Below are 19,893 nucleotides of genomic sequence, written 5' to 3' on the forward strand. Positions count from 1 at the left end.
TGTGTAACGAACACCATTCTCAAATTCTCACTAGTGAAGGAATGTCGATTATCATAAAACAAGGCCTTGTAGCGTGAAAATGTTCTTTTCACATCGCATGTTGTGAGCATGGTGTATTTTAATGAAGCCAACTGCTTCACAATCTGGAAATATAGTACTGGTACGTATTCTCGCAGATACGATGCAAGCAGTGAATCACACTCACAACATGAATCAGGTTGTGGTAACTCACACTTAATTCCATGGCAGCTTTCTTCATATATACCGCTCCATCAGTTGGAAGGAGATGCACATTATTATATCTGTAATCTTCATCTTACGATGTTTGGATGACGTATATACATCCGTTGATGTGACATATTAATTAATTAAATACTATTATAGTCACAATCATGCCATGGTATGAAAGAAAAATTTCACAACCTCGAGCGTGAATCGAACCTGCGACTTCCTGTTCTCCGGTCAGGCGCTCTACCACTGAGCTATCGAATTCGTCTCACGCCAAAGGCTTGGAATTATCCTTTCATACTGGCGACTCTGTTATAGAGTACTGTCCATAGTGTCTGATCTTAGTCAGCACTGCTTATGGGTGGAAAGAAACTTTACAAATGTAATCTTCATCTTACGATGTTTGGATGACGTATATACGTCCGTTGATGTGACATATTAATTAATTAAATACTATTATAGTCACAATCATGTCATGGTATGAAAGAAAAATTTCACAACCTCGAGCGTGAATCGAACCTGCAACTTCCTGTTCTCCGGTCAAGCGCTCTACCACTGAGCTATCGAGTTCGTCTCACGCCAAAGGCTCAGAATTATCCTTTCATACTGGCGACTCTGTTATAGAGTACTGTCCATAGCGTCTGATCTTAGTCAGCACTGCTTATGGGTGGAAAGAAACTTTACAAATGTAATCTTCATCTTACGATGTTTGGATGACGTATATACGTCCGTTGATGTGACATATTAATGAATTAAATACTATTATAGTCACAATCATGCCATGGTATGAAAGAAAAATTTCACAACCTCGTGCGGGAATCGAACCTGCGACTTCCTGCTCTCCGGTCAGGCGCTCTACCGTACTCTATAACAGAGTCGCCAGTATGAAAGAATAATTCCGAGCCTTTGGCGTGAGACGAACTCGATAGCTCAGTGGTAGAGCGCCTGACCGGAGAACATGAAGTCGCAGGTTCGATTCCCGCTCGAGGTTGTGAAATTTTTCTTTCATACCATGGCATGATTGTGACTATAATAGTATTTAATTAACATTTTTATAGTTAATCCCACCTAGCCATAACAACTCCATTGATTCATTAAATAATCTAGCTATAGTGGTATGGTTAGCAGCACTCATTTCTTGGCAATTGAGAAGAAAAGACAAAGAAATCCCGAAAATATATGAGTTTTATGTATTTATTTTAAAATGTTTGGTTTCATGCACTAACATACCGGTACAAAATATGTATTTTAATGTGAAATAAAACTTCGTCAATTGGATCCTGGAGGTGCATAACATCGCCATATGAAATTTCAGCTATGTTCAATGAAGCAAAAAATATATGTAAAAACATAAAATTCCAGGCCGTAGTTATAAATAAGCTTACCTAATACTTCACTTTCTGCTTATAAATTCCAACGTACTAACTTATTTCTGCTAGTGTGAATTATTCCGTTACGTGCTTATTGTTGTTGTTTAGTCAACTGTCCGAAGGCAGGTCTGAATTTATGAGGCAACTAGGCCAGGAGGTAATGGTGTAGGATGGCCTCCATTGCATACATCGCTTACTAGCTCATATTACACTAAACAGATTTCAGATGTGTACAAAAAAATTGTTCTTCCTCTGACACATATCGTCAAGTGAAGATGTACTGCCTGATAATATATGTACGTATCAGCCAGAACCTTGAAATCTGTAATAATGTGCACTATTTTCTTCTCTTAGATAGCAAAATTAATTGTTAATGGAATATGCACACATTCATACACTCACTCTGCTCTTTCGCACATTGCTAGGGAATAAAACCCTACACAGATTCTAAACCTCCCACTACGCCATAATTATCAATACCAACGTCAATAACTATCAAATTACAATTATTGTCTTAGTATGATCTGAAGTAAACATTTTGAACAGTGTTCAGTAAGAACTGTATATACTATAATCCTACAAATTCATATGCATGAAGGTTCATTTCACTTTGCGTAATTTCTTACTATTATGAAGAATAAAATTAAATACATTCATTCCAAAGATGTTCATACATATTTCTATAACAAAAATAGAATTTGCACAGATCTTTTTCCCATTGACTCACCTTGCACTCTCGAATACATGATAGCAGCTGTCAGGTATGCTATTATACAAACATTAACAATGAAAAACATAACTATTTTCGCTACATCTCTGTAGCGTATGAAAAGCTGAGTCACATTTCTCTGTATCCTTGAGTTTGTATTTATTTTTTCATCTTCTTCGATACTAAATGTTTCTGCTGCTTGTGGCAACTTTGCAGATTCCTGTGAACCAGAAAACAGAATCTATCATGAAACTATATGTACCCAGGGGCGGATGCAAGGGGGGGGGGGATTAAGGGGATATATCCCCTCCCGAAATTTTGAGAAAAATACGAAACAAGAAACAAAAATAATATTAACTTTAATTCGTGAATGTACATAGGAATTAGAGAGTTTTCCACGTAAATTCTCTTTGCTAAAGTGTTAAATTCCAAGAACTGCAGGGAGACAAACACAGCGTTCTTACTTCAAGACAGAGAGTCATGAAGTGTATTTCAGGCTTTTAATTTTCCTTCTCTTCTTAGACTATTTCATTAGCCAGCTCAAGGACAGGTTTTTAAATCATAAGGGAATCCTAAAGTCCATACAAACTTTGCTGCCTAAAAACATAGTGCGAGTATCAGATGAAGATTTAGAAACTGCTGTTGAGGCTGTAGTAAATCAGTGGCCCAATGATGTTGATGCATCACCAGAGTCTTTCTTCAATGAATTGATGATGTGGAGAAGAAATTTTCTTGATCAGAAAAATCTTCACCTAATAACTACTGATTTTATATAATCTTTGAACAGGTGCAATGAAATTATTTTTCCCTGCACTCGCAAGGCGCTGAAACTTTTCTGCACGTTGCCTGTAACTACAGCAACACCAGAACGGTCGTTCTCAACATTGCGGTATTTGAAGACTTACTTGAGGAGCACGATGGGAGCAGACAGATTAAATGCACTGGCCTTGATATATATACATAAAAATGTAGAAGTAAAAGCTCATGAATTACTGGATGAAATGTATAAGAAGACTCGTTGCCTTCTTCTGTAAATGTCATTCTTTTTGTATTGAAGTCATTGTAAATGTTAAAATAAAAAAAAATTATGGTTTATTTAACAACGCTCGCAATTGCCGAGGTTATATCAGCGTCGCCGGTGTGCCGGAATTTTTTCCCTCAGGACTTCTTTTACATGCCAGTAAATCGACTGATATGAGGCCTGTCGCATTTAAACACACTTAAATGCCATCGAGCTGGGTTGGGGTAGAACCCGCAACTTCGAACACAGAAGGCTATACATACTACGCTACTCAGGTCAACTTGTAAATGTTTGTGACTCGGAAACAAATTGTGAGTATATAAACTTATTTCTCATTACTCCATTTTTACTATCTCCTCAAATCCCTCCCCGAAAAAAAAATCCTGTGTCCGCCCCTGTATGTACCAATATTAAAAATTCATAAAATTAAAAAAGGATTTAAACTAGCGTGAGGAGGATAATGTTGTCATTTCAGAAACAAGTTTAAAATTATATTTCTCTTTGTTTATCACTTCCTGCTTCCTAGGAATGACGTTCTGTAGGAACAAGTTGCGAAATGTACATGTTAAGATAATGAACCAATGTTTACAGCAATCTATGAGGATGTCGACTGCACTCCTACGTATAAATGATATCATATTTATCTGATACACAAGAGAAATATAGAAATAACTCTGCCAGCTCATGCAAGTAAAAAAAAAAAAAAAAATTTGTATTAAAATTACTTTGTCATGTATAGCCTACAGATGCTTCAAGATACAATGATGAAAAACAGAACTAGATATGCACATTATAAAAATTAATTAAAATTAAGTGAATTCGTTTTCGTTACTTACTTACTTACTGGCTTTTAAGGAACCCAGAGGTTCATTGCCGCCCTCATATAAGCCCGCCATTGGTCCCTCTCCTGAGCAAGATTAATCCAGTCTCTATCATCATCATATCCCACCTCCCTCAAATCCATTTTAATATAATCTTCCCATCTACGTCTCGGCCTCCCTAAAGGTTTGTTTCCCTCCGGCCTCCCAACTAATACTCTATATGCATTTCTGGATTCGCCCATACGTGCTACATGCCCTGCCCATCTCAAACGTCTGGATTTAATGTTCCTAATTATGTCAGGTGAAGAATACAATGCGTGCAGTTCTGTGTTGTGTAACTTTCTCCATTCTCCTGTAACTTCATCCCTCTTAGCCCCAAATATTTTCCTAAGCACCTTATTCTCAAACACCCTTAACCTATGTACCTCTCTCAGAGTGAGAGTCCAAGTTTCACAACCATACAGAACAACCGGTAATATAACTGTTTTATAAATTCTAACTTTCAGATTTTTTGACAGCAGACTGGATGATAAAAGCTTTTCAACCGAATAATAACAGGCATTTCCCATATTTATTCTGTGTTTAATTTCCTCCCGAGTATCATTTATATTTGTTACTGTTGCTCCCAGGCATTTGAATTTTTCCACCTTTTCAAATGAGAAATTTCCAATTTTTATATTTCATTTCGTACAATATTCTCGTCACGAGACATAATCATATACTTTGTCTTTTCGGGATTTACTTCCAAACCTATTTCTTTACTTGCTTCCAGTAAAATTCCCGTATTTTCCCTAATCGTTCGTGGATTTTCTCCTAACATATTCACGTCATCCGCATAGACAAGCATTACTATTATCATTTATTACAAATGCAACATAAAAGTAATGAAGATAAAGTAAGTGCTACTTACGATATAAAGGAATTCAAATTTTTATTTTAAATTAATAATAATAATAATAATAATAATAATAATAATAATAATAATAATAATAATAATAATATATGATAAACAGTTATATTACCGATTGTTCCATATGGTTGTGAAACTTGGGACTCTCACTTTGAGAAAGGAACAAACCTGACGAGGTATTCTGGTGTGGTTCATTCTTCTTACATAAGATTTCCAATTTCAACAGAAATAGCCTACATTACTTTAATATTTTATAAAAATGTTACTACGTAGCTACTGTATATTTATTTGTCCCACCAGGGACCAATTTGCCAAGAAGAACTGATTGGGACGAATCTTTAAAGTGTGAATGATCATTATGGGACAAATTTTATTCTGGGACGAAATGTCACTGGTACCGTATGAATTTGTAGATAATAACTGTCTCAGTACTACTTGACCTAACACATAACAAACAGGAATTCCTATACTAGACGACGGCAATTTGGAAGGCGGTAGTCTGCTAGCGTTTGTGTCGAGAGAGACAGATAGAGAGAGCAAGGCAGCGTACAACATTGCCACATCGTACTTCAAGCGCACATGTAATACAAATAGTGCAGGAGAGAATTTAAATTATCAAAAGACAATAATGACCTTAGCTGTTGATTACTGTAAGCATGACATCAAACAAACCCTTTTTCCTCCACTAACAATATTCTTTGCACGGTTCTCAATCCCACAACACCACATGCTTCTGCAGTCGCTTCTTGCACGTTGGCAATGTTGCAGCCAGCATCAAGATGCCGGCAGCATTCTACTCGTCAATGTTTTTAAAATAATTATACACCTTAAACAATATTTTTCGCTTAGAAAAAATGATGGAAATATTCAGATTGTCAATTAATATAGATAAACACAAATATTTGTTACTCAGTCAAATGACAAATCAATGTAAAATAATGACTTATACGTCCATAATTTAGTCTTCCAATTAGTTTTTCAAATTCTTCAAAATTTTTATTTATTTATTATTTCATTACAGATAACTACTTCAAACATGGATGTTTTATAGTGATCTATACAGTTGCCACGTTCAAACGATGTCAGTACTTTCAATTATCCAATCCGATTACACTTTCACATTTGATAATTCCTATTTCTATTTCGTATTATTTATATATTTCAGACATAATTCATCACTCATTGCACTCTACTGAACAAGAATTCCACAGAATATTATGAAGTTTAATTACAACACTACGTGGTTTTTAACATTATTTTAACTTTATGACCTGTAATATTACATTTTAATTATGGAGATGTTTTGTACATCATTAATCTTAAACAATTTATCTACCACCAATGTAATGGCTACACAGTTTGAGATTGAGATATTGTATAATTGTACCTGAAGATGCCTGAATGGGCGAAAACGTTTGCAATTTGTAATTCATATATATAAAACTTAATGACCATATAATATAAGTCATTATTTTACATTGATTTGTCATCTGACTGAGTAACAAATATTATATTGTGTTTATCAATATTTTTCGCGCCTGCCTGTGCAATACTTGTCTTTTTACAGTCTCTTCTTCCATTTATTTATCTTACACACACTCAGTAAATGTTAGTTTTCTTATTCAGTGTATTGAAACACTCACACGTAAACAAACGAACTCAGGAAGTACTTGTTAGACTGATTCCGACTGGTTCTATTGTACAAGCTTGTGATGTCACATACTAGAAATGCTACGGCGCATATAGCAGCCGACCACCTTCCATACTGCCGTCTAGGCTAGTAGGCTGCAACACTGGGTTTCTACCACACGTATCACATAGACAAAGGCCAAACATCCATTTCTCAGTCCGGATTCGGACCCAGACTGTGGTTTTTATACAGCATTAAATAATGCGCTTTACGTGTACCGTAATGAAATTATTTCAGTTGGGTTATGAAACTGTAAATTCATCTGGTAATTGCCTACTACCCGGTACTCATTACATTGGTCGTTTTTGTGTTTACACAGTGGTTCCTTTCTGAAAAGAAAAAACGATAAAAATGTTTTCTTTTGTCGGAAATGAACTACAACCTAAACTAACCTAACCTAATGACACATTATTATAGACAACGATAAAAATATTTTCTTTTGTCGGAAATGAACTACAACCTAAACTAACCTAACCTAAGGACACATTATTATAGATAACGATAAAAATATTTTCTTTTGTCGGAAATGAACTACAACCTAAACTAACCTAACCTAATCTAAGAACACATTATTATAGATAACGATAAAAATATTTTCTTTTGTCGGAAATGGACTACAACCTAAACTAAAACTAATCTAACCTAACCTAACCTAAGAACACATTCAAAAATATATTACAAACTGACTAGAATCAAATCTAGTAACAAACTATTAAAATTCTTTTCAGAAAGGAGCCACTGTGTAAACATAAAAACGACCTATGTAACGAGTACCGGGTACTAGGAAACTACCGTAAAGTGGGGTGACTTTGAACGCTGAGGTGACTTTGAACAGTAATTTAGCGCATTTCTAAATTAATTGCTGTACCCAATTGCGAAAAAAACTGTTTAAATTGTCAATAAATTAGTTCAGTTTCTTCGCAATTGGGTACAGCATTTAATTTAGAAAGGCGCTAAATTACTGTTCAAAGTCACCTCGGCGTTCAAAGTCACCCCACTTTACGGTACCATTCATCTGAGTAACATGCATGAGATATACGTAGTACCCTAGAATAGTACCTACTTCATATAGGTAGGCCTAATAACATGAATTAACAAACACACATAATTCATTTTGGAGACGACATAAACATATTACGGTCATTGTTTAGAAATTACTTCTTACCTCTATTGTAACATCACCTCTTTTCACGGGGAAGGATGCTGATCCATTGTCGGGTATTTTAATTTTTGGTGGAGCAAGTTTTCGAAGACGTGCATTTTTTTGCACGAGACCATCATTTATCGTTACGCGATGCTCGTTAAGTTTAAAAACGTCATTGTCATTTTCTGGATCTTCATAGGCAGCTTCCTAGAATTAAATATAATGAATGAGAATAACTACTTTTTCCCCCCTATTAAAACCAGTCTGCTTACATACCGTACTACCGGTAATTATCTCGAAAACAACGCTTTTGCAAGAATAGTTTTGAATAAACGTTTTTGTACGATCGCATTTTTTTGTTGTATTTACTGCTATTGTTGTTAGGTCTTGAAAATTAGGAATCGCACACAGACACTGACTTGTTGCTAAGGAAACCATTCTTCATAACAAAAAACTATACTGAAATATGCCCATTACAGTGCATTTATTGTTACTTAGTTACCATTACAGTGCACTTTTGCGAATGCTTTAGAATAATACTACTCTAAATTTTCAAAGCAAAATATAAGTTATTGTATTTGAAATTTTTCGATTGCAGCGATATTTTACTACTTAATTAACTTAGTATTCCCAGAACATGAATTTTACCAGCAATCGAAAAGTATTGGGAATAAATTTGAATAAGGAACAAAAAAAGTTTCCTTCCCAGGCAGGATTCGAACCACGAAAGTCTTAGTTACCAATCTATCGTGCTTTGGAGTGAACAAGGCTCTGAAATCAGCTACAAGGGTCAGTCGGGTTTGTATTTAATATTACATATTTTGTGATGTGTTTATTTATTTTTCCAAGTTACCAAGTTTTTTAGTTTTGTTAACTTTTATAAAATTAAGAGTTTCATAACAGAATGTCTCAGACAAAAGTTATTTTTGTGTATAATATCAGAATCCGATAAAAAAAGTTTGGGTTCTCATTAAAGAAAACTGATTTTAAAATGACCTTGACGACCTCCATTAAACGAAAAATAGATGTCGTTATTGTTCTTCAAACGAAAAAATGTTTATTCAATATTGTATTTTCACAAACGCGTTGTTTTTTAAATAAGCAGCTGGAAGGTAAAAAGAAAACGTGTAACATAACATAAGCCTAATAATAAAGTGGGCGAAAATAATATTTTGGAGAGAACATGTGCCTGGACACCTCGTAATGTCAGCCATCTTTGAAAGGTGTAATTTTTTACTTGGTTATTTAACGACGCTGTATCAACTAGTTTATTTAGCGTCGATGGAACTGGTAATAGCGAAATGGTATTTGGTGACATGAGGCCGAGGATTCGCCATAGATTACCTGACATTCGCCTTACGGTTGGAGAAAATCTCGAAAAAAAATCCAACTAGGTAATCAGCCAAGGCGAGAATCGTATCAGCGCCCAAGCGCAACTCCGGATCGGCAAGCAAGCGCCTTAGTCTACTGAGCTATGCCACTGACAAAGGTGTATTAAAAAATTGTTATTTAACTTCGCAACTGCCGTCGCTGGTGTGCTGGACTTTTGTCTCGTAGGAGTTCTTTTACATGTCAGTAAATCTACTGACATGAGCCTGTCGCATTTAAGCACAAATGTATATTAAGAAATGATTATTTCATTACCTGAGACTTCCTGAGATGTGTGGAGTCAGACGGACTGTGGACAGAATCCTGTTTCATTGTTGAGTTTGTTCTTTGTCTGACATCAGTTACGTCATCACCATACACGTTCATTGTCATTTCATTCAGTACTTCCTGAATAAAAGATGCCGTAACTATAAACTTTGTACCCATATTGAAATAGTACATTATGCAACGAATTTATAATGATAGTAATTAAGAAGCGAGTATGGATGTTTATGAAACGAGCGCAAGCGAGTTTCATAATTTTCATACTCGCTTCTTAATTACCATTATAGGCGAGTTTCATACGACTTTTTATGCTCGACCATATTTCTAACTTGAAATTATTTATATCTGACAAGATCGGAAGTGACCTTGTTCTAGGTCGTGAATTGTGAGATGTGCGCAGACGCGAAAGTATTGATTTTTTCCGAGGAATAATAATGTCATTGATCTTATGTAATCCCGTTAAACTTGATATAACCTTGGTTATTGAATTCGACATTGAAAAACGAGATGACAAATTGAATTTATTTGAATATTATCTACAATTAACGCTAATTATTATAGTAACAGAACATAACCTTCTGCGACAGTATTGGATTTACAGCCTCCGTGACTTTTCGCTAATTGTCTTTCGATTGCATATCCGAGAATAATCGATACTTGCGGTTTTATAACGGTACAAAGCTGACTTGTTATTGGCTGAACACCTGTAAGCTGAGTTGTCATTGGCTGAAAACACCTGTACTTTAATGAGTAGGTGTACTTTAATGACATGCATTAAAGGACTGCTACCAGGTGTATAATTACTACATTTCGGCATGGTCGAGCATAAAAAGCGTTATACAATGAATAATAATAATAATAATAATAATAATAATAATAATAATAATAATAATAATAATAATAATAATAATAATAAACAAAAACAGAAAACGAATAGGTACAGTAGATATAATAGCCAAATACTTCATATATCGTTAATATCATTTCCGTCTATTATAATTACAGATTGAGAAACAGATGAGTCTTGAGAATAAGTTAACATACAAGCACTTTTTATTGTGAATCTGTACATTCCATATTTTGATTTTGGCGTATACCTCGTACATCGCTTCTGATAAATTGATCTGTAATTATTTTAGTAACAATTAAACTGGCTACCAAATCTACACATTAACCACTTTCAATACAACTTTATTACCAGTGACCGTCGATGTCTACAACCATTCAATTCTCAAGAGTAACTGATGTAATGAATTACGTTCGTTGTCAAGCGTGTTTCTTACTTGCAGAAGCAAAGGGGAATCACGTGAGGCCGTCACAGGTCAGGTCACATGATCAATACTTAGCCACACTAGCCTCCTCCTAATGTCAAGGTCAAGGTCGCTTATAAGGCAAGTTTGATCACAGGAAAGGCGGGGAATCTCAGTATTACATTTATAATCGGTCATAAGACCAAAATGGAACAAAAATATTAATAAGGAATAACGCAGAAACATATAAAAATATCAATTTAAAAAATACGAAAATAATGGGGAGACCAATTTCCTCTGTTCCTCCCACCAAGAACGTCCATCGTTGTGACGCACTTCAAACGACTGAACATAAACAAGGAAAATTGTTTAGGAGAGAAATAATAATATATGACAAAATTAAATCCCATGTATATTAATTACTTTATTACAAAGATGTACTGTCGAAGAAGAAACCTAAGTACAGAGGTGTGAAAATTATTAGAATAATCTTAATTTTAAAGGTTTTTTAATAGTTCCTTCACAAATATTAATTGAATTGATGAATATTGGTATATATTACTATACTGATGTAGGATATATTTACTACTAACAATGCCGGAAAGCATTGATGTACATTGGTATTTTTCTTATTTTACAATTGTTATGGGAATTCAGAAATTATTATATTATGTTGGCGGAAATGGAAACATAAAAAATTATATGCACAAAACAGATGTATACGTTCATTTGAACCTTCACAACAATGTAAACGCAAAGAACAATTTGTTTAAAGCATGTCTTAATTAATTTTTTATGTTTCCAATTCCGCCAACATAATATAATAATTTCTGAATTCCCATAACAATTGTAAAATAAGAAAAATACCAATGTACAACAATGCTTTCCGGCAATATAACCTACATCAGTATAGTAATATTATATACCAATATTCATCAATTCAATGAATATTTGTGAAGGAACTATTAAAAAACCTTTAAAATTAAGATTATTCTAATAATTTTCACACCTCTGTAGCTGAATTAAATACCGTAATTAAAGTCTGTTGCAATACATCTATCCCTTACTGAGATTCCAGCAGCCTTCGTGATAATAATAATAATAATAATAATAATAATAGGTTTATTTTACGGTTCTTTATCAACTGCTATGGTTATATAGCGTCTGAATGAAATGAAGGTGATAATGCTAGCGAAACGAGTCTAGAGTTCAGCACCGAAAGTTACTCAGTATTTGCTATTAATGGGTTGAGGGAAAACCCCGAGATAAAACTTAATCAAGTAACTTGTCCCAATCAGGATTTGAATCCAGGCCTGGTCAGGCATGCTAACTATTACTCCAAAACGGTGAATAATAATAATAATAATAATAATAATAATAATAATAATAATAATAATAATAATAATAATAATAATAATAATTTATTGATCCTGTTGATTGATATAGGCTACATCAATGTAGGGCTATTCATCTTAACTTACTACCATACTAAGTACGAATACGTACAAAAGAAATAATATAATAAACACAAACCTACAAAAGTTACGGTTCCTGCGTATTATAAAAATATTTAAAAAAAGATCTCATATACCAGAAATAATATTACCAAATGTAAAAATTACATATATAATAGATTACAATAACAAATAATTACAAAATTCAACACTATTCAATTTACTTAGTTCTTTAGATTTTAGGTCATTACAAATGTAGGAATCATGAGTTGGAAATTTCTCGTTATTATGAGATTTTTCCTAAATACTGCACTTGCTCCAATCATAGAATCTCTTATCTTCTTTAATGTCCTGTCATTAACATAGTTTAAGAAACAAATTACAACAGTTCATTCTTATTTTTTAAGATATTTTGTAAGGAATCATTTTCTGTAGGCCTAGTAACTTAAAACTGCTTTTGCTGTAAATAGCTGTGAAAAGGGAGAGACTTATATGAGAAAACTATTGAATTGGTAAACATTCAGAGGCAAATTTTTTATGATGCATGTAAGAGTTGTCCAAGTGAAACACAAACTAGTATTCTGTAATTAAGTTTTGTAAAACTTTCTATATAAACAAAGATATTAAGTACCGATAGTCATTTTATTTCAGAATAAGACATTCTGTAACAGTAATGAAATGGAACACAACTTCACCATCAGAAAAAAAAAGTACGTAATGGTAAAAACACAAGAACAATAGATTGAAACAAAAATTGTTAGTGACACTATATCTTTATATATCGAAAATGAATTACCGGTATATCAAGTATTATGCCACGTAGCAAACATCACAAAACAAACTGTAACAAAACAGTCATAACTTACAATATTGATGATCTCGGATGACTAAAATGTAGGTGGCGTAGACTTAGGTGTGTGTGAATGTGTCTAAATATCAGAAGTTACGAAAACTTACTTGGAGAAGAAAAATAAATATTAATTAAATAAATAAATAAATAAATAAATAAATAAATAAATAAATAAATAAATAAATAAATAAATAAATAAATAAATAAATAATAATAATAATAATAATAATAATAGTAATAATAATAATAATAGTAATAATAATAGTAATAATAATAATTATTTATTTATTTATTAATATTTGTGTGCTGAACAACAGCCAGAGGCCAATTGTAGTTCAGCACAATACACAAACAGACGATACAAACGAGCAAAAACAAATAAATAATATCTTAGATAAACAAAACATACATAAATAGAATTGAGAACAAGAACAGTAAATACTAATAATCAAAATGAAACTAGGGGAGAGTCGGGTAGTATTGGACATCGGGTAATATCGGACAGTGAGTTTCTTTCATCTACCACATGATGATAGTACCTGATTGACATGGTTACGTTTCTGTGATGTCGCATAGAGAAACGTAATCATGTCATTCAGGTACTACCATGTGGTGGTAGATGAAAGAAACGCACTGTCCGATATTACCCGATGTCCGATACTACCCGACTCTCCCCTATACCTTAAAAGGATCTAAATTGTGCTCATGTAAATTGACATATTTTATGCATCTACAGACTGGAGAAAGTGATTTTGAATTTGTGTTATAACAAATTTTATACTCGACCATGCCGAAATGTAGTTATTATACACCTGGTAGCAGTCCTTTAATGCATGTCATTAAAGTACACCTACTCATTAAAGTTCAGGTGTTCAGCCAATGACAAGTCAGCTTTGTACCGTTATATCAATTATTCTCGGATATGCAATCGAAAGAGAATTAGCGAAAAGTCGCAGAAGGTTATGTTCTGTTACTATAATAATCAGCATTAATTGTAAATAATATTCAAATAAATTCAATTTGTCATCTCGTTTTTCAATTCTAAATCAATTTCCAGGTTATATCAGAGTAATCTTCATCTTATTCTCTGCCAAGGTCAATGACATTCGGCCTCGGAAAAAATCAATACTTTCGCGTCTGCACACATCTCACAATTCAGGTCAGTTCGCACATAACCATAAGAAGACCTAATTTTAAATAATTTCAAGTAAGAAATATGGTCGACCATAAAAAGTCGTATGAAACTTGCCTATAATGGTAATTAAGACACTCGTATGAAAATTATGAAACTCGCTTGCGCTCGTTTCATAAACAATCATGCTTGCGTTTTAATTACTACCATTATAGGCTCGTTGCATAATGTACTATTTTGAAATCTTAAACCTTTTGAAGGAATACGAAGGCTGATATTGTTTATGATAGACTCACAATCAATATCACCCTTGATAACTTAATAATAATAATAATAATAATAATAATAATAATAATAATAATAATAATAATAATAATAATAATAATAATAATAATAATAATAATAGCAGCAAACTAAACATTTTAGTTTGTCGTATTTAATTATGGTTGGAATACCCTTTTTTTCCTTATATTGCCAAATTCAAATAACCCAAGTCAACAAATCATTCATTACTAGTTCTGTTCCGCATTTTACATATTGAAAATATGTTTTATTCCCCATCTTTACACGGAATGTTCTATTAGCATGATATAATACATAAAGATGAAATTATTTCTTTTGCTAAATGGTAAATATATTATACATACGCAGAAACAAAATTTGGGCCACCTGAATTTTCCAAGTTCCAGTTATAACATTGCTTACTGAGCATGCGCAGTAGCCCATGTTATAACTGGAACTTGAAAATTCAGGTGGCCCAAATTTTCTTTCTGGGTCTGTACATTCATATATTGAACGAAAAGTCACATATCGGTATTGATACACTTTGTGGAAACTGCCGATTCATTACATTGACAAGTACACGCCAAGATCTTTAAAAGATAGGAAGAGGAGATGAAATGTACAAGAAAATTTGTGACAAGAGAGTGAAACAGTCAAGAAATTGGCGAATAGTAGCATACTGTTCGAGATAAAATTTTAATCAGCAGTGTCTATAGACAGAGCTGTAATAAGATATACCTAGATTTAGGGTACACCTGGAAATAAAATGTTCGTTTTCTGATGAGTTATATAGCTACAAGTCAGAGATTTTATCAGAAGAACTGCAGAACACAAAAATGGGGTATGGGGGCCAGATATTATGGCAAATCAAATCAAAACACACAGCTAATGATTTATAACGTAATGAAATAGCTCTAAAAACAGATAGTGAAATTGTTGAAATATTTAGCTCCATACTGTATTTTAATTATTATAATAATAATTACACATATTGTACGAAATGGAAATATAAAAATTGGAAATTTATCTTTTGAAGAGGTGGAGAAGTTCAAATATCTTGGAGCAACAGTAACAAATATAAATGATACCTACTCGGGAGGAAATTAAACACAGAATAAAAATGGGAAATGCCTGTTATTATTCGGTTGAAATGCTTTTATCATCCAGTCTGCTGTCAAAAAATCTGAAAGTTAGAATTTATAAAACAGTTATATTATCGGTTGTTCTTTATGGTTGTGAAACTTGGACCCTCACTTTGAGAGAGGAACATAGGTTAAGGGTGTTGGAGAATAAGGTGCTTAGGAAAATATTTGGGGCTCAGAGGGATGAAGTTACAGGAGAATGGAGAAAGTTACACAACACAGAACTGCATGCATTGTATTCTTCACCTGACATAATTAGGAACATTAAATCCAGACGTTTGAGATGGGCAGGGCATGTAGCACGTATGGGCGAATCCAGGAATGCATATAGAGTGTTAGTTGGGAGGCCGGAGGGAAAAAGACTTTTAGGGAGGCCGAGACGTAGATGGGAAGATAATATTAAAATGGATTTGAGGGAGGTGGGATATGATGATAGAGAATGGATTAATCTTGCTCAGGATAGGGACCAATGGCGGGCTTATGTGAGGGCAGCAATGAACCTCCGGTTTCCTTAAAAGCTAGTAAGTAAGTAATAATTACACTCTAGAATCTTTTATCAGAAATTTGACATAATACGTACCTGCAGAGGTAGATTATGATTATCCTCATCTCCGGAAGTAAAAATTGAGTTTCCAGCTTTCTCCATATTCTAGTCACAAAGAAGAAGACTCTTATTGAAGCAGAGGTACTTAGACTTGCTCTCTATTTTTCGCTATAACGGTATCTCCAGATCTAAATTGTAGCTACACCACATTAAAGAAACAGATGCCAATTACAATGTTAAAAGTTTTCGCAACACATTTTATGCTGTAGTAACTTTTGATAAACTTAAACACTGTCGCTACTTAAAGTGGTAGATTGTTAGTAGTTTAAGGAACTAAGTGGCAGTTATGTTATACTATAATCTGCGACTCTTCTTTGCCAAATTTTATATAATCTGAAAAATACCTAACAATTAACACGTTATCTTATCTTGCTGATTAGGCCTACTGTTAACTATATAATGTTATCTGAACCTATACTTATTCATCTGGTACTGCATGTTCATAAACAGAAAGAGTTTTAAGATTAACAACTTTGAACATTGTACCTTTAAGCTAGCACAAGAAGAATGGCTGTGTGTGGGAGATGAGGAAAAGAAATATGGATAATAGAGCTAATCCTAATCATCGTCATCGTCATCGTTGTCGTCGTCATCATTGTACCATCATCTTTATCTTTGATTTTGATATTATGCTATGTGACCATGTGATCTGTTACGGATTCAAACTAAGTTAATTTCTGGTGGTATTTTAAGGGATCTCTTTTTTCTGAGATAATATAGGTAGTGGTATGTGTCTGATATTTTGTTTCTGTCAGCTCTCTTTAGATACTGCAAACAGTTTCCTGTACAGCTGTGCAATTTCCATTATTAGTATTACTTTAGCCCTGCATGTGTAACCACCACCACCACCACCACCACCACCAATTTCCTACTTTTAAATGATAACTCCTTTATTTCAAACCGGTTTTGTTGAAACTCTTGATATTATACACTCCGTTCCTTGGAGATTCGACATTAATTTTTTTCTTTGCTGTTAAAATATGGCGACTATATTAATTATTGTCGAAAAGAGAGTCACCCTGCTGAGACATTGCCGGAACAGGCCGAAATGGCCTAATCCATGACGATGATGATGATGATGATGATGATGATGATGATGATGAAGAAGAGAGTCAAGATGGGAGCTGATTATGAGGTTTGGTCAGTTTGGATGTCTGAGATAGAATTACGAAGGTGGTGGAAGTCTGAACATAGAGTCCATGTGACAATGGATGAAAAAACAATTGAAAACTGTCATCATAAGTTATTAACAATGGGAAGTGTCACTGATGCAGAGACATCTGGAAAGACCGTCAACGTCGAGGATAGATGATAGCAATGCCATCGAGATCGTGCATCAAAAATATTGTGAAAGAGGCCTCACACATCGTGCAGTTGCAAAAATTCTGAATTAATATTAATATGGTGTACCGAAGTACATATGATATTTCTGTGCAGGAATTCTGCGTTATCATATGATGAAGAATGGGTGGAGCAAAGAAAAAATTCTCTCTGGCACCGGGACCTGAACCCGGGTTTTCAGCTCTACATGCTGATGCTTTATCCACTAAGCCACACTGGGTTCCAGTTCTGATGCAGGATTGAATCCTCTCAGTTTTAAGTTCCACCTCTCAGTTTCCAGACGGTGCTCATTCAGTCGGATCCCGGCCATTTAGTCACTCGTAATGAGTGTACCCCTGCACATAGTGCCACTGCATGAGGGTTGGCCACCAAAGGGAAACTGAGAGTTGGAACTTAAACTAAGAGGATTCAATCCGGTATCGGAACTGGAATCTGGTGTGGCTTAGTGGATAAAGCGTCAGCATGTAGAGCTGAAAACCTGGGTTTGGATCCTGGTGCCGGAGAGAATTTTTCTCTGCTCCACCCATCCTTCATCACATAAAAATTCTGAAGAAAGACCTCTCTTTTAAGCCACATTACGTCCCGCAACATTTCCTGACAAAGGTGACAGGAGAATGAAATTTGGATATTTTTTTTTGACGAGATGAGGCAGTGTTTGACGTTGGTGACTCTGTAACTAGGCATAACTGTTATTAATGAGCGGGTGAGAATCCGCACATTCTGTGTTGTAAGGGCATAGGGGCGTCTAAAGATTAATAGTGTGGTACTACAGTATCATGTTATCCACCATTGTTGATCCTTTATTTTTGTGTACAACAATGAATGCCGAAAAAACCTGGAAGTGCTACAAGATCGTTTGTGGCCTGTAATTTCTCAGTGGAATAACACTGCACTGCTTCAGTTTATGCAAGATGGTGCATCTTCACATATAGAAAATGATGTTTGCGATTGGTTGCATGATTGTTTCCAAGGTCGATGGACTGGCAGACATAAATGGGCCCTCCCCGCAGTTCAGATCTGACTACGTGCGATTCCTCATATTAACACAGTAAAGAAATTAGTACCTACTTTATGTAGTAATTCAGAGAAAACAAGAAATTAGAAATAATAATAAACAGCGATACATATACAAATATCTGAAAGTAACATTATTTACGTAAAAGATGTAAATTCTTACCTCAATAACTGTTGTTACAAACAACAGTGATATCGAACCTACTTCGTAACTCCAACGCCAGAGGAATACTGCAGATAGACTATAAGGAAGTTAGGTGCTCTTATATTAAAGGAAGTTGCTCGGGGAATACCCACGACTTCCTTTTCTTGCCAGGCAACACACAATAATCTTGAATGGACGTAGATGATATCGTAGACACACAATGATTATGCAATTTTTTACTTGACATCAATCTGTTTCCCGTGCTAAGTAGGCCCTACTGTAGTTCTTGGGATATTAGTGCTAATTCTTCGATACTGAAACATTTTTAGTTGTGTAATGCAGGAAACTAACTAATATCATTTGTAACTTCTGCAGAAAGTTTTAGAAGACAGTTTTTATCAAAACACCAAGAGAATTTCAGAAATTTTCATATCACATATTCACAATTCACTATAAATAGCTAGTTTATGTGTTTCTGCCATAGTAAGAGAAGTTGTAGTTAAGGGGAGAGGATGGTAATTTTTAAAACTTTTTTCCTATTTGGTGTAAAATATTAATTTTTTGTATGTAGAGAGCTCATGGCTATAGCAACTCAACCAAATATAAATATTTTGAAAAAATTATTTGGGAGCCAGATTTGAAAAAAAAATGTACCCAATGCAGGATTTCACTGAACTCGATATATCTAAGCCATTTTTAAAAATAAATTCAAACACTATGTTAAAATTTATTTGTAAAAGCACGCTCTACAAACTGTCTGTAACAGAATTTTGATATTAGTTGCTACATTTGTAAAATAAACAATTAAAATTTAATAACTTTTTTTTTTTTTTCTTTCTTGCAAACAGAGAGACTTATTTTTAAAATGAAATCAATTAGGGAAATTCCGTTACAGAGAAAAGTTTCCTAGTAGTCTAGAGAATGTGTATTCTAAATTTCATTCATATATCTTTAATAGTTAAAAAATTATATCGATTTTTGTCTGGCAATGTAGCAAAAAAAATAAAGTTCCAGAAACAGCAATCAAAGGGAGTGTGATTTAATAATCCAGAGCGCAGGAACTTTAAAAATGGCGTCTCAACATCCAATAAGGGGACAGATACCCACAAAATGTTATACAATGTATTCCACAC

The 19,893-nt window shown here is 34.0% G+C and overlaps 1 protein-coding gene across 4 annotated transcripts in view; it reads right to left on the reverse strand.

Annotated features, from left to right (window-relative positions):
* The window catches only part of LOC138714725 (uncharacterized transporter YutK-like), a 51,114-nt gene extending 32,205 nt beyond the window's left edge, over positions 1 to 18,909 (reverse strand). Inside the window, exons 1-5 of one of the 4 annotated variants that reach the window (XM_069846810.1) lie at positions 18,779 to 18,909; positions 16,237 to 16,305; positions 9,538 to 9,669; positions 7,915 to 8,100; positions 2,326 to 2,527 (exon numbers count right to left, since the gene is read on the reverse strand). In XM_069846810.1, the coding sequence (XP_069702911.1) occupies positions 2,326 to 2,527; positions 7,915 to 8,100; positions 9,538 to 9,669; positions 16,237 to 16,302 (586 nt within the window). In that variant the 5' untranslated portion in view covers positions 16,303 to 16,305; positions 18,779 to 18,909. Of the gene's footprint in view, positions 1 to 2,325; positions 2,528 to 7,914; positions 8,101 to 9,537; positions 9,670 to 10,643; positions 10,764 to 16,236; positions 16,590 to 18,778 lie in introns of those variants that run through there. The other 3 variants (XM_069846809.1, XM_069846811.1, XM_069846813.1) reach the window with 3 other exon arrangements.
* Between the last annotated feature and the right edge of the window lie 984 nt (positions 18,910 to 19,893).

Source organism: Periplaneta americana, chromosome 15 (assembly GCF_040183065.1).
Source record: "Periplaneta americana isolate PAMFEO1 chromosome 15, P.americana_PAMFEO1_priV1, whole genome shotgun sequence".
Taxonomy (NCBI): Eukaryota; Metazoa; Arthropoda; class Insecta; order Blattodea; family Blattidae; genus Periplaneta; species Periplaneta americana.